The sequence below is a fragment of the Amblyraja radiata genome, chromosome 28 (assembly GCF_010909765.2).
Source record: "Amblyraja radiata isolate CabotCenter1 chromosome 28, sAmbRad1.1.pri, whole genome shotgun sequence".
NCBI lineage: Eukaryota > Metazoa > Chordata > Chondrichthyes > Rajiformes > Rajidae > Amblyraja > Amblyraja radiata.
In genome coordinates this window covers 11,567,775-11,581,245 of record NC_045983.1, presented here as the reverse complement: position 1 = coordinate 11,581,245, position 13,471 = coordinate 11,567,775, and the positions used below count along the sequence as shown (strand labels likewise).

Genomic DNA, 13,471 nt, shown 5'->3' with positions numbered 1-13,471 from the left:
CCGACGCGTGGCTTCGATCGTCGGCTGCTGGGGGCTTTCATCGCCCCGACTGCGTTTGGTTTGATTGCCCGACCACGGGAGAACAAAGAGGAAGAAGATTGAACTTTACTGCCTTCCTTCACAGTGAGGAATGTGGAATCCACTGTGATGGATATTTATGTTAACTTTTATGTGGTTGTGTGTCTTGTTACTCTTCACTTAGTATGGCTGTATGGTAACTCAAATTTCACTGTACCTTAACTAGTACATGTGACAATAAACTGATCTTGACACCTTTTAAAAAAAATATTTTCTATTAATACATGTTAGAGAGTCTAACGTAGAATTCCATTCCATTCACAAAATATTTAAATACAGACTTTTCTAATATTTCTCCATATTCCTTGACAGTCCAAGAAACGTGCAAGTGAAAATATATCTTTCAGAAAATATTACGTTAATTGTCAAGAGCAAATTTCAAAAATGACAAAAAAAAAGTACTGGAGAAACTCAGCAGGTCAGGCAGCATCTAAACGGAATGGACAGATGACACTTCAGGTCAGGACCCTTCTCCTGAATGATTCAATCCAAAATGTAATTTGTCTATTCCCTCCTGGCACAGTGACGCAGCAGTAGGGTTGCTGCCTTACAGCGCCAGTGACCCCAGTTCAATCCTGACTATGGGTGCTCTCCATACAAAGTTTGTATGTTCTCCCTGTGACCACGTGGGTTTTCTCCGGGTGCTCTGGTTTCCTCCCACATTCCAAAGACGTACAGGTTAGGTTTGTAGGTTAATTGGCTTCTCTAAAATTGTAAATTGTCCCTAGTATATGGGATGATCACTGGTCAGCGCAGACTCAGTGGGCCAAAGGGCCTGTTTTCGTGCTGTGTCTCTAAAGTCTAAAGAGGCAGCCTGACCTGCTGAGTTCCTCTAGCATTTTGTATTATTTGTTCAAGATCCTAGCATCTGCAGTTTTTTGTGTCTCTGCAAGTTATTATATACTTCAGGCAATTGAGTTGGAAGTGTATAAGAATTCAGAAAAATAAATTATACCATTTATTTCAAAGATCCTGCTGCTAAGAAGTTAAAAATAACAGGAAGGCAGTTTATGCAGAGAGAGCACTTACATTTCATGTTAATGACCTTTCATCACAACTTATCAAACCTACGCTAATAAAACTTGATCTGCAGACTATTTCCAGTATTTAATTTCTTTTTCTGGTTTCCAATATTTGTAATTTCCTGTTCAGGCTTGTAATTTTAAAAAAAAAATTGAAAATCCAGAGTCCTCTGTAATAGCCACCCTCGCGCAGTAATACTTTTACTACAGATATTTGTGGCAAGTAAACAGCAGGTTTAATACTAACTTCTCTAACTGCTTTGGAATGTATTTGTACAGCCAAAAAGGCACTGCAGAGAACTCTATGTCTGTGTACAACTAAATTGGAATGCTGGGCTGATGTTCAACCACAGAGTGCTGCGCCAGACTCATTATGAATGATTTTACACTCTGGTCAAAATCCAGAACTATATAAAGAAAATTATTTACACTTGCCTCTAAACACAAAGCTTCAGATAAAGTTTGAAAACAAGAAGGTACTGCTAAAACATCTTGTATTGCAAGTAAACACATTAAAGACTACAGTATTTTAGTTACAAGTTCCTGTTTAAATGCTGTTGACTCAAAAACTTTAAGGGGCTGTCCCACTTGGGCGACCTAATTGGCGAGTTTAAAAGAGTTTTTTTTTTAAATGACATGTTGAAGACCTCCTTTGACCATGTTGAAGACCAGCTTCGACTAGCTACGACTAACTTCGGGAAAATTGGACACCGAATAGTGGAGAGTGGAGACGACCTCCTTCAATTCCCCTTCGACTATAATGAAGACTATCTACGACTACCTTCGACTACCCTCGATTACCTACGACTACGCGGAGACCACTCTCGAGCATTAAGGAGAGTTGCAAAGACCTCCTACGACCTCGTGTCGACCATGCTGCAAGTATGAATCGAGGGCAAACTCGCCAGAACTCGCGGATTAGGTCGCCCAAGTGGGACAGGTCCTTTAGCTAGTTATGTTTCTGTTTTATGGACAGATCACTTTTCAAATTATGAATGTAGTCCAAATATTTTTTTTTGAAAATTCAATGTTGAAAATAAAATTACTTCTGTAAAGTATTAATGGAAAGATGAGTTGTGGTGGGTGGAATTTAACTTGCTCCACATACTGGAATATGTTTAGATAACTCAGTTGCAGGCAGTGTGACAAATACATTGTCACTTATTCTTCTCATCCACTTACTAATCCTACTGATTAAACATGAGCACAGACCGAAAAGCAGGCATTCTCCTACAAACTTTTGTATCCAAATTGAGTTGCCAATGCCAAAACCTCAAGGCAGATTTAAAAACAATACTCAAGTATCAAGCTAATTCAAAACAAATATAACATTTATGCATTTTTTCAATGTCCCAAAGAACTTCAAAAATACTCAATTTGGTCAAATGTAATTTGTCATGGTCCAGCAGGGAAACAGACAATTGACACTTTCCCAAAGAAACATGGCAATAAAGATAATATTTTAGCAATGGTGGAAGGGGGATATATTTATTACATAAAACATGCTGCTTTAAAATTTAAACTGTTTACATTTCCCTGCTCTTCAAATAATGACACGATCTTTCACTCAAAATGATAGATTGACACAGGTTTACCTTTTCACCCAAAGTTAAAACTTTTAACATTGCAGTACTTCTTTAGAATGCATGCCTGAAGCATTCCTTCTGACTCAAGAGTCCAGATTGCTATCACAGAGAAACTAAATTTATAAAAACTATGCCGACTTTAATTCTGATGCAAGGTCTCGATCCAAAACATCGACAACTCTATTTCCACCCTCACCCCATCCACAGATGCTGCTAAACCCACTGAAATCCATCAGCAGTTTGTTTTTATACTCCAAATTTATAGTTATACTCAGAATAGGATTGAATATATTAAATCTGTGAAGCAGCCATTAAACATAAGAGATTAAAAGTAACCAAATGGCAATAAATATCAAAGCACACATTCTGGAAATGTTTTCGAAATTAAGTAAACTACATTACTTCATTAATTTCAATTAGGATTCTAGTACGTGTGGACAAAAATCCTTGCGCAAATCTACTTAAGTCTAAACATTCATCAATTAGAAAGATAACTAAATTAACTTTTTCTTTGTGTAATTATTTCACACCAAACCAGCCTAGACTATAAACATCAAATCACATTGTAAAACAAATTCACAGAAGACGCTCTACTCTCCAGTGTTCCACCCCTAGCAGCTGCCACTTCAATATATTTGCTCCCTTCAGTCGCATGCAAAGCAAAAATTTGGAGACCCTGTGCAAAACACCATTTTAGATTTGCTAATATAGATTTAAGGTAATGGGAACCCAACAACAAATTAGAATACAAGGCATTAGACAACTCAACTGAAAAGATACTATTGTAACCACTACATTCAGCAATACCTAGGTAACACATTTTCTTTGCATAAATATGTACTGTGACATTTTGATCCAAGATCATCATGGGAACAAAATAATGAAGAGCAGTGTTAACCAAGGACCGTGTGACCTGATAAAGATATAAAATTATAAGGGGGGTTGGATAGAGTTGATAGTAAAAATCTTTGTCTCCCTTCCCCCCCCCCCCCCCCCCCACCCCCATGGTGTTGGTGTCTTATAGGTGCATGAGTAGGCCATTCGGCCCTTCGAGCCAGCACCGCCATTCAATGTCTTATGCAAAAGAGCATGGTTTAAGGATGGATGTAGAAGTGTAACAAGGTCTTATATTGTATTATGTCACAATATCATGAAATAATATATCATGTAATAATGTTGATAGTATGTATTAACGTACGATGTATGATAGGTGGTATATGGTATTATGCATCAACATTATGCTGTAACACATAATTATTATTATTATTGGATATGTAAAGCCAATTAACAATTGTTATAAACTATAACAAGTGGGGATGGAGGGGTTTTGGGATTGGTATGTGGGTAGGTGGGTCAATGAGAGCCTCTATGTATGTTATGTCTTGTGCTGTATGTTCTATGTTGGACCCCCTCGAAAACGAGATGACTGTCCATCTCAAGGGGTTATCCATGAATAAACTTGTTTCAAACTTGTTTCAAACTTGTTTCAGAAGTCATGGGGCTATAAGCAAGTGTTTAGCGGGGATCCAAGAAGTCCTTCCCGCCCCGCCAACATACTGGAAGGGACTACCCAAAAAGTTAGTGGAAGCAAACAGTCTCACGACAATTACGCATTTAGCCAACAAAATTGAGCCCTTAAAGGCAATGGACTTAATGCGGGTAAATGGGATTAGTGTAGATACTTGGATGGCGTGGGCATAGTTCAAAGGGGCTGTTTCCACACTGTACAACTCTAGAATCAATTGTTGCATTTTAGCGGGAAAAAGCATAAGTACATGCGTAACATTTTCCACATTTGCATTCCTTCCCAAAGAGCTTGCCTACCTGCTTATAATGCACTAACAAGTGCCATGTCTTAATATTTGAAATGAAAAGGAGCTCTTACTTCAGAGGGGAAAAACTGCTGGATCAAAATTGCTGGATCAAAAAACTATCAATATTTCTTTAATTCATCCAGATACAAAAAGATGAAAAAACAGATTTTAAAAAAAATCTTCAAGTATGTCTACAGTACATTAAACTACACTCCCATCATAGTCCCGTTCCAGTAAGTCCCAAGAAGAGCCATATACAGGCATGGAACTGTTAATGACTGTGCTCATCTCAGCATAACAGCAGCTGCTCTCCGAACTGTTCCTGAAATACCAGTTCACACAGATAAAATTTGGATTTAAAAAAATTAGTATGTGGTCCTAGAATGCACAACATAGCAGAGTAGCAGGGCAAGCCAATGTCTACAATTCCATGTTCTTGGTCCTCATCAAAATAAACACCATACTTGATGGGGAGGGTGGGGGGACATTTCCACCATGCCACTGTTATTTCCCAAGAGTAATTCAATTGAAAGTAAAATAGTCAGAAGGAGATGCAGATATCCTGTTCCTTTGGTCATAGAATCATAGTCAAAACAGGAAAATATTTTTGAAAACACAGTAATGCAAAGAACTACAACTTAAAATTTAAGTTTCTGACAAGAATATGAACATCTATTGAATTTAGCTGCAATATGGAATTAATATTCTATTAATTTATTTTGAAGTTACCAGTGTAATGGCATTTCAGAATACATTTTTCTAAGGATCAATAATACTCAACGAGCTTTAAAAAGCAATCAAATATACCCCATGCTTCGGGCCAGTTGCAGAAATGAAAGACAACAGGAAATTATTGAACTACACTTTTCGAGGAATAAACACCAACTTCATAAAAAGACATCAAAATTTAAATAGTTGGCCAATACAAATTAAAACACAATGTTAATGAAAACATCTTACTCCATACTTTCACTGCATTAAAATAACAAAGCCCACTATTCATCTACTATCACTTAGTTCAGTCATTTCTTCTTGTGCTTCTGTACGGGAGCTTAGGGTATTTTCAAACTTAAAAGATGCTATGTAAAGCGAGCAGACTAAAATAGTTTGATTATGATTAAAAACATCTTAATTTTGGAATTTAAACTTTTTTTTAACTTTCCCTTGCAACCCCATTAGCCCGGGCATCATCATGCCAAAAGTAAGAGTAGAAAAAACTATAATAATGGTAAGGGAAGTAATGATTTTAATTTATAACTATTACTCCCTGCGACTTCTCCGTGGATAGTCACCTTGTCGTGGTGGAGAAGCTTGTGTGGACCCGAGATCCTGAGAGCGATGCCTTCTGGAGCTATGTTCCTGGTAGGGCCATCCATGGCAGTAAGGTCAAGGGGGAGATCTCTGACAAAGAGAAATCCAACCAAGACCTCTGCAGCGGAACAGGCGGAGGACGATGGCTGACCCTAGTGGAGCATCACAACGGCTGGTAAGGCAGATGAAGGCTGCAGCAGTAAAGGGTCTCCGGTTGTCTTGGACTCCATGCCACTGGATCCTGACCCAGATCTGTCAAGGACCGTGGGGTGGCTGTCTGTGCACCAATCTCCCCACGTTAAATAAAGTCACGCACAGGAGTCCTCCATATAGGGAATAGCACCCTGGAGACACCCATGGTTAGCCACGACTGAAGAAGAAAAGAAGACTCCCTACGAGGCAGTTGGTTGCTCATTTGGAAGTGTTTCAGTGAAACAGGATATAAAGAGGACAAACAGATATCTTTGGACTCTGAAACTAGTCACATCATCGTAGATGGCATTTATTCCTGCATAACAAATCCCATCTTGTTTAAATAATTAGCTATTCCCGCAGCATATTACTAACACAGAGTATATCAGATTTCAGTTTTAAACTTTGGAAGACCCAGATATGTCTTGGGGAAAGAAAAATCACGAGGAGCAATGATCATATCCTTGTAATTTTCTCCTTTTTCATGATAAAGTAAAGCCATATATTCCAAATTCCAGCAAATACTTCACATTTTACAACTCTGAACAGAAATTCCCTTTCTTTTTCTTTACATTGGGTATCATGCAGCTGCGTTTACATAGCGCTTATTTTAGATAGATATCTTGCATTCATCAATGAAATTTGCTCCTGAAATTTTAACAAAACCATCCAGTCAGTCTGTCATCATTAAAATGACATCTTCTGCAAATTGAAGTGACAGAGGTTACTCCTTGCATTAGCGACACAGCCAACTCGCCTCAAAACTATTCTTCTGCATACGATATCAAAACGATTACTCTGCATACGATGCTACGGGATAATGAATTGCTATGGGACTTTACCACATTAAACAGTACAAGCAGCCTGCCTATCTAGAATTAACCGTTATACTGTTATGACATAGTGCATCATATGCTGACCTAGTATTACAGCAGAACTACACAAGATTCATTTGCTTCTGTCAAAGGGCTTCATTCTGCATCTACAACAGAAACAAATGCCAACTTTTAGGAGCAAGCCTGCAAATTGGCTACACTTACAAAATCAGAAAAATAGGTTCATAACCCACTCCAGAAATAATAACAATCTCAGCTAACTGTCAAAGCAATGCCAAGATCAGATGCTGCTTTGTGGGAAGAACCATCTTTTATGCACAACATTAAACGGAGGCCGTCTGACGGGACAGATGGAAAATATTCCACTGTACTCCAAGGAAAAGGGAAAGAGGGTCTAGTGTTAACAATGTTAAGCCCCTGTCCCACTTACGTGTCCTTGGCACGCTAATTACGCGACCTCATGGTTGCCTTGAGGCGTGACGGTCCCGCGCGACCGCACAGCCGTCTGGAGCGCGTGACGTCATTTGAAGATGGACACAAAATGCAGGAGTAACTCAGCGGGACTGGCAGCATCTCTGGAGAGAAGCAATGGGTGATGTTTCGGGTCGAGACCCTTCTTCAGTCTGGAAGAAGGGTCTTGACCCGAAACGTCATCCATTCCTTCTCTCAGAGATGCTGCCGGTCCCGCTGAGTTAATCCAGCATTTTGTGTCTATCTTCAATTTTCTTGGCCCCGCTCTGGGAGTAGGAGCGTGGGCAGATCCGGACCGCAACGGCCGTGAGCCCCAGGCTGAGTTCGGCGATCGTTTGCCTGCTTCTGCTGCTGTTGGAGGTGAGACGTTGCGGCGCGCCTGTCCCACTTTGACTGTCAGTTACACGACAGGCCGGTGGCGCACGAAAATTTTGTTCGCTACAAAATTTCTGAGCGCCGCGCGATACCGCGCACAACTCCATACCCCTCCGCGCTTCTCAGTGGGACTGGCCCCGCGCGCCCACACGATGCCCATGCGCCTCAACGCGACGACGAGGTCTCGTAATTTGCGTGCCAAGGACACGTAAGTGGGACAGGGCCTTTACACCAAGTAACACCAAAGTAAACTAATCTATTAGCCATTCATCACCAACAGAATTGACGGAATCTGCCATCTACAAAATACTACAGAAAAGTATTTCCGACTGAAGTAATTACAACGTTTAAAGGTTTAATGGGATACGAGTCAAATGTGGGCAGATGGGACGAGCACTGATAGGGCATCATGGTCAGCACTGGAAAGTTAAGCCAAAGTGCCTGCTTCCGTGTTGTATGATTCTATGAATTTTATTTTAAACTCACAGCAAGACTGCAATATTATCACCGAGTCAGCCCACAATTGGTGGTGTCTCCATATTAATGAGCAAGCACACAGTTCTGACAGAAAATGTAAAATTAAGAATGCAATACACAATGATCTCTCTATAAGCGATCTTTAAAGTCCAAGTAAAAACACCTACACACTATATGCTGGGAAATAAGACCAGTTAGGCTTCCTCCAAATTCTCTACATGACTCAGTATTAACTGTATTTGTTAAATGGGGGGAAGAGTTCAAAAGGGAGATCAGTATTCTAGGTTATTTTAATCAAATCTAGAGGGTTTTTATGCCAGAACAGAGATAATGATCAGATATTCTCGTTCTTCAGCAGTTAATGATATCAACACTAGACAGAAACCCCATAGATCCAAAAGTGGCGATCTCTATACTTCTAAAACTTTTATCATCTTGTATGTGAATTTGTGTGAGTAAAATCATAACTGCTCGAAAAAAATGACGTGGTAACGGTAAAATCTTTACATATTCCGGTAGACATTTTTCCCGTGAAGTCCAAAATCGCCTTATCTGAAAATTTCATGCATTATTTCTCGAGTTATTAAAATATGACAAAACTTTGAATTTAAAAACGACTGTCTTTCGCTGATGATGTCACAATGGGTCTGCTTCGTGCTGCGAGTGACGTCACCCCCCCCCCCCCCCCCGTTATTCAAAAGACGTAGCCAGAGATGAAGTCGTGCCCTGGACTGAAGACCAAAGATCATAGCTGAAGACTGCGGTGGCCCAACTCGTTGTCCTTTGGTCAACGCTCACCCGCCCGCTTGCCCCCTCGCTCGGGGTCTTCGTATCGGCGCATGGTAGGGGGGTTGCTGCTGCTCTCTGCATTGGTCACTGCCCTCTCTCTGCCTCTGCCCCTGCCCTGTCTACCCCCTCCCTCTCCCTCCCTAGCCACGTCTGCGAGTTGGGGGCTTTGCGTGAGTGGATAGGGCTGGGAATGGGGTAAAAGGAGCGAATTAATAATATTAATATAATATCAAGGGGGGTGGTTAGTGTGTATATGTGTTTGTGGGGAGGGGTGGTTAGTGTGTGACACCACACCCCCCCACCGCGCATTGAGGGGACGGGACTCAACGGGTCCCACTTGGTCTAGTAAAACCTAAAAAGAGAAGTGGGTAGCTTACAATATCAGCACCAATGGAATATTGCCAATTTCAGGAACATATATAAAATTAGCTGGCTATAACACACTTCCTGGACTTGAGGCTTGTCCTCAGCTCCCATGAACAAAAACAATATTTTATAATCAAGCCATTCCAGGATACTTCATTCATGACATCACAAATAGACTACCAGCAAGATCAGATTTGCTGGCCAAAAAATCTATGTATGTGGATTTATTTATAGAAAGCTCAGCTTCTCATAAATTCTTCTCTGAGGAACCAAGTATTGTTATAACTGAACAGCACAATTGTGAAGCATGATATCCTTCATTAGTTTCATTCCATAATTTCAAAATACCATTACTGAAATAAGTCCATTGCTGAAAGACTAAGGTAGCAAAACTGAATAGCCTGATAAAACAGAACAAATACTTAACACTGCCTACGATGTTGTTTCTTTATAAAACTGTTAGCCAAATTCATGCCCTTAATGTGATACCAAGCAAATCAGCAACGTTGGGAAAGACACTACTAAAAATTGGGCAGGAAAACATCCTTGGTGGAGGATGAGAGCAGGAACAGTAGAAAAGGGAAGAAAGTCATGGCACAATTTTGATTCCCATATGTTAAATGAAAATAGGTTTAGGCTTGACTTCACATGATCCCAGAGATGCCAGCATTTAATAGATATAGAAGAATGTAACTGGAAAAATACAAAAAAGCAGCATCAGTCATGGTGCCAACTCCAGCAAGTCTTAGAAACATTGCAGAAGGAAATAATTCAGCTTAGAACCAGTTGATAAATGCCATGGGGAAAAATAAATAATACTGCATTTTTGCCTTGTAAAACCAATATACAACCATAAATCAGGTTCGACCTGCTCTAGTTATCTACTCTACATCAAGTAACCTTAATACTTTCAAAATTATGGCAATTAGGGAAATTAAGTTTTCACTAAGCCAAGAGCAGATCTTCAAAATAATATTCAGAGTTCATCAAGATCTTGTTGCAAATACAAGAAATTACATCTAACCATAAAGATCACAGGTACATGTATCAGTTTTTCCTTAAATCCTGTTTCTGCATTTCTCCCCAAAATAAAATGATATTGTTTTCAAGGTGCATGGGGGAAAAAGGGAAGATGGGCAAGAACATTTTTAATTTAGAGCATTTAGTTTAGAGATACAGCGTAGAAACATGCCCTTCGGCCCACCACGTCCATGCCGACCAGAACACTAGTTCTATTTAATCTTACTTACTCATCTCCACCTTAAATATAAGGGACAATTTTATTTCCCCCAAAAGCCAACAAACCCACATATTTCTGGAAGTAATGGCCACTCCATTTGATTATATCTCCTGTCAGACACCAACAAAAACGACAACTGTCATAAAGTCTCCAGCTCAGATTATTCATGTTATCTCAACAAGGAAGAGCAATCAAAGCAGCAAGAGCTCCTCAATGGACCCAAGATCGTTGGAGGAGGGGCACAGAAGTATGAAAACAATTTTGAAATTAAAATTGCAATTCAATTTTTCTTGGTGGTTATGTACATTTATACTTTGTAATCTGAAATTGGGTCAAGCCCATTTTATCTTCCATATTCCACAGCTCATCCACATTTTCCTCTCTTAAAAAGTGCTAAATGGTGACACGTTCGACTGTAATGAGAGTAACTAATCATTTTTAGCAGACAGCTGGGCAGCCATATTAAGGTTTCCAAAAAAGCTTCTCAAAAATTGTTAAAGGTTATTTAAGACTCCCACAGGACCAACAAACTCCTAAACTTTCCATTCCACCACCCTTTCCTTTAAATTCAATGTTAATAAAAGCAAACATACTAGGTAGGCAAGTTTTGTCAGCTTGGAGGAATGCAATGGCCACATTTGTTCGACAGCAATCAATACTGCTTTCCAAATAAATACACAAATGTTAATCACATACAATGCACTTTGCTGCCTTGCTCAAAGGGAAAAAATGGTGCCTGAAATACGTATTCCACCAAATATATTTAGAAATATAATTTAAGTTATTTTTGACATCTTTCCTTTTCTGCGAATTAAAGACTATTCATTAGAGTTTTAAAAGTTATACGTTCAAGAAAACATGCCTAACGATGCATTTAAACACTTAAAGCCCGTGAATCTCTCTCCTCGGTCGACTGGAATTTTCATTTTGAAACTGATTGCTTATCTATTTATTTTTGCTTTTCTCTGGGGGTTTTCAAAAACACTTCCCTTTCACGATGCAGTTACTCTATCCGCCTCCAGAGTGAACGACTATGGTGGGGGGGGGGGGGGGGGGGAGAGTGGAAAGAAGAAATAAAGCGTAAAAAGGCTGCATGCTTCAATATAATCAGTCACATTTAAATCAAAATTCACACTTAAATATCCTGAGATAAGATGACAGCCTCGGAGCTTATCGCATTCTTATGTTTTTAAACGACATTTCACCACCAACTCGTTTCTTGTTAAAATACCTTTTCCACATAACTGAGAAAAGACAACAAACGATTAAAACATTTTGTTTTACAAGTGTAAAGCAGATATCCCCCTACAAGTTTAAAAGGCGATCTTCGTTACCAAGTAGTACGTCAAGAGGAAGAGTCAAGTTAGCTTTTTTTTTAAATACAAGAGCAGTTACGATTTTAAATGTGTATTCGGCACAATGTATACTTTTTGTTTCAAATATTGCAAACTAGGAAAATAAACACTTTCCCCTTTCATATATACAGGAATGTTCACTTCAAGACATCTGCAAGTTAAAAAGGGGCAAGAGAAGTATGTGGGAAAAGTAGTGATTGGTTTTAATTTTTTAAAGAGTTGCATGTATTTTTTCTCTCTTGTCCATTTAGAAATGTGTATTGTAAATGAGGTTACAGGTATTTTTTACAACCCCCCCTCCCTACCCTCCCCTCTACTACGCCTGAGTGAAGGCCGCGGTTTGAAAATGGCTGCGCGACGGCCGCTTCAATCACTCACCAGAGAGAAGAGGTTGGAGTAGCAATCCTCCAAACTCGCCCCGTTCGCCACCCAGCAGCCGGACGAACTCATCATCACGATCCCTGCATCGTCCAAGCAGACCTAACGCGCAGTTCGAAAGGAAATACATAAACAAGAAAATAAAAAAGTCTTCCCCTAGAGAAAATTCCCTCAAATGTTTTCTCCACATGAAATCCGAGATGTTTTATTTTAAGTTGTCCTTCTTCCCCTTAGAAAAAGGAACGAGGTGAAGGCATCTGTCTTCTGTCTCCTCTCTTCCTGCCTTCCCTCCCTCCCCTCCCCCCCCACCCCCCCCACCCCCCCCGCGCGTCTCTCTCGGCACTCAGGTTTGTGTTCAGTCCCTTCCCTTAATGGGAGCCTCCGTCCCAGACTTAATGGCGGAGGTCCGTCACGTGACCCATTCGGCGACTCCGCTGGGCGGCCGCTTGGGGCGCGATGGAGCACAAATCGTTACACGCACATTTCCCGCCCTGGCCACTTGAGGCGCAAAACCAAGCCAGCCCAATACACCGCAGCCCAGATCGGATTTACTCATTTGTATTTATATTCCCATCCTACACATGCTGTACCTTATCAGCAAAATACTTAACACATTATCGCCTGTTCCCTCATTTTCTATTCGCAAATGGTATCACATTTCAACTTTCTCACCAATCAAACCAGTATTTAAAGGGTTTTGAAAAGTTTCTAAAGATAAAAAGGTTGTATTCAAACAAATTATATTTAACTCATGAACAGTTTACATTAGGAAAATCAGGGAATAAAAAAAGAATCAGATTGTGGTAAAAAAAAGGTTGTTCATCATTCAACAGATCTGCAACTGTATGTGCACTTTCAATAAAAACATTTTCTTCAAACTACAAAATTAGTTGTACTTAGTTTGGCACCAATTCTCACCAACTGCCTTCAAATACAACTTTGTAAATTAGTCCTCTATTTATTTCCTTTAAAGTAAATTATAAATCCAATGGAGGCAATTGAGCTTCCCTTGTGGGGAAACTTTCTGTTATAATGCAATGCTGTCAACATAAACACTGTGCAGTTTGTAATTAAAAATCAAAACAGTGCATATACTGGAAGTCTGAAAAACAAACAAAATGTTGGAAACACTTGCCAGATACTGCCTTGCTAGATGTGCTTCCTGCTTTTTCTGTACATAT

General features: G+C 39.8%; 1 protein-coding gene across 2 annotated transcripts in view; it reads right to left on the bottom strand.

Annotated features, from left to right (window-relative positions):
• med13 (mediator complex subunit 13) overlaps positions 1-12,605 on the bottom strand; it is a 170,582-nt gene extending 157,977 nt beyond the window's left edge. For both annotated transcript variants that reach the window (XM_033045798.1, XM_033045799.1), the window contains exon 1: positions 12,291-12,605. In XM_033045798.1, coding sequence (XP_032901689.1) covers positions 12,291-12,365 — 75 coding nt within the window. In that variant the 5' untranslated portion in view covers positions 12,366-12,605. The remainder of the gene's footprint in view (positions 1-12,290) is intronic.
• Positions 12,606-13,471: the final 866 nt, after the last annotated feature.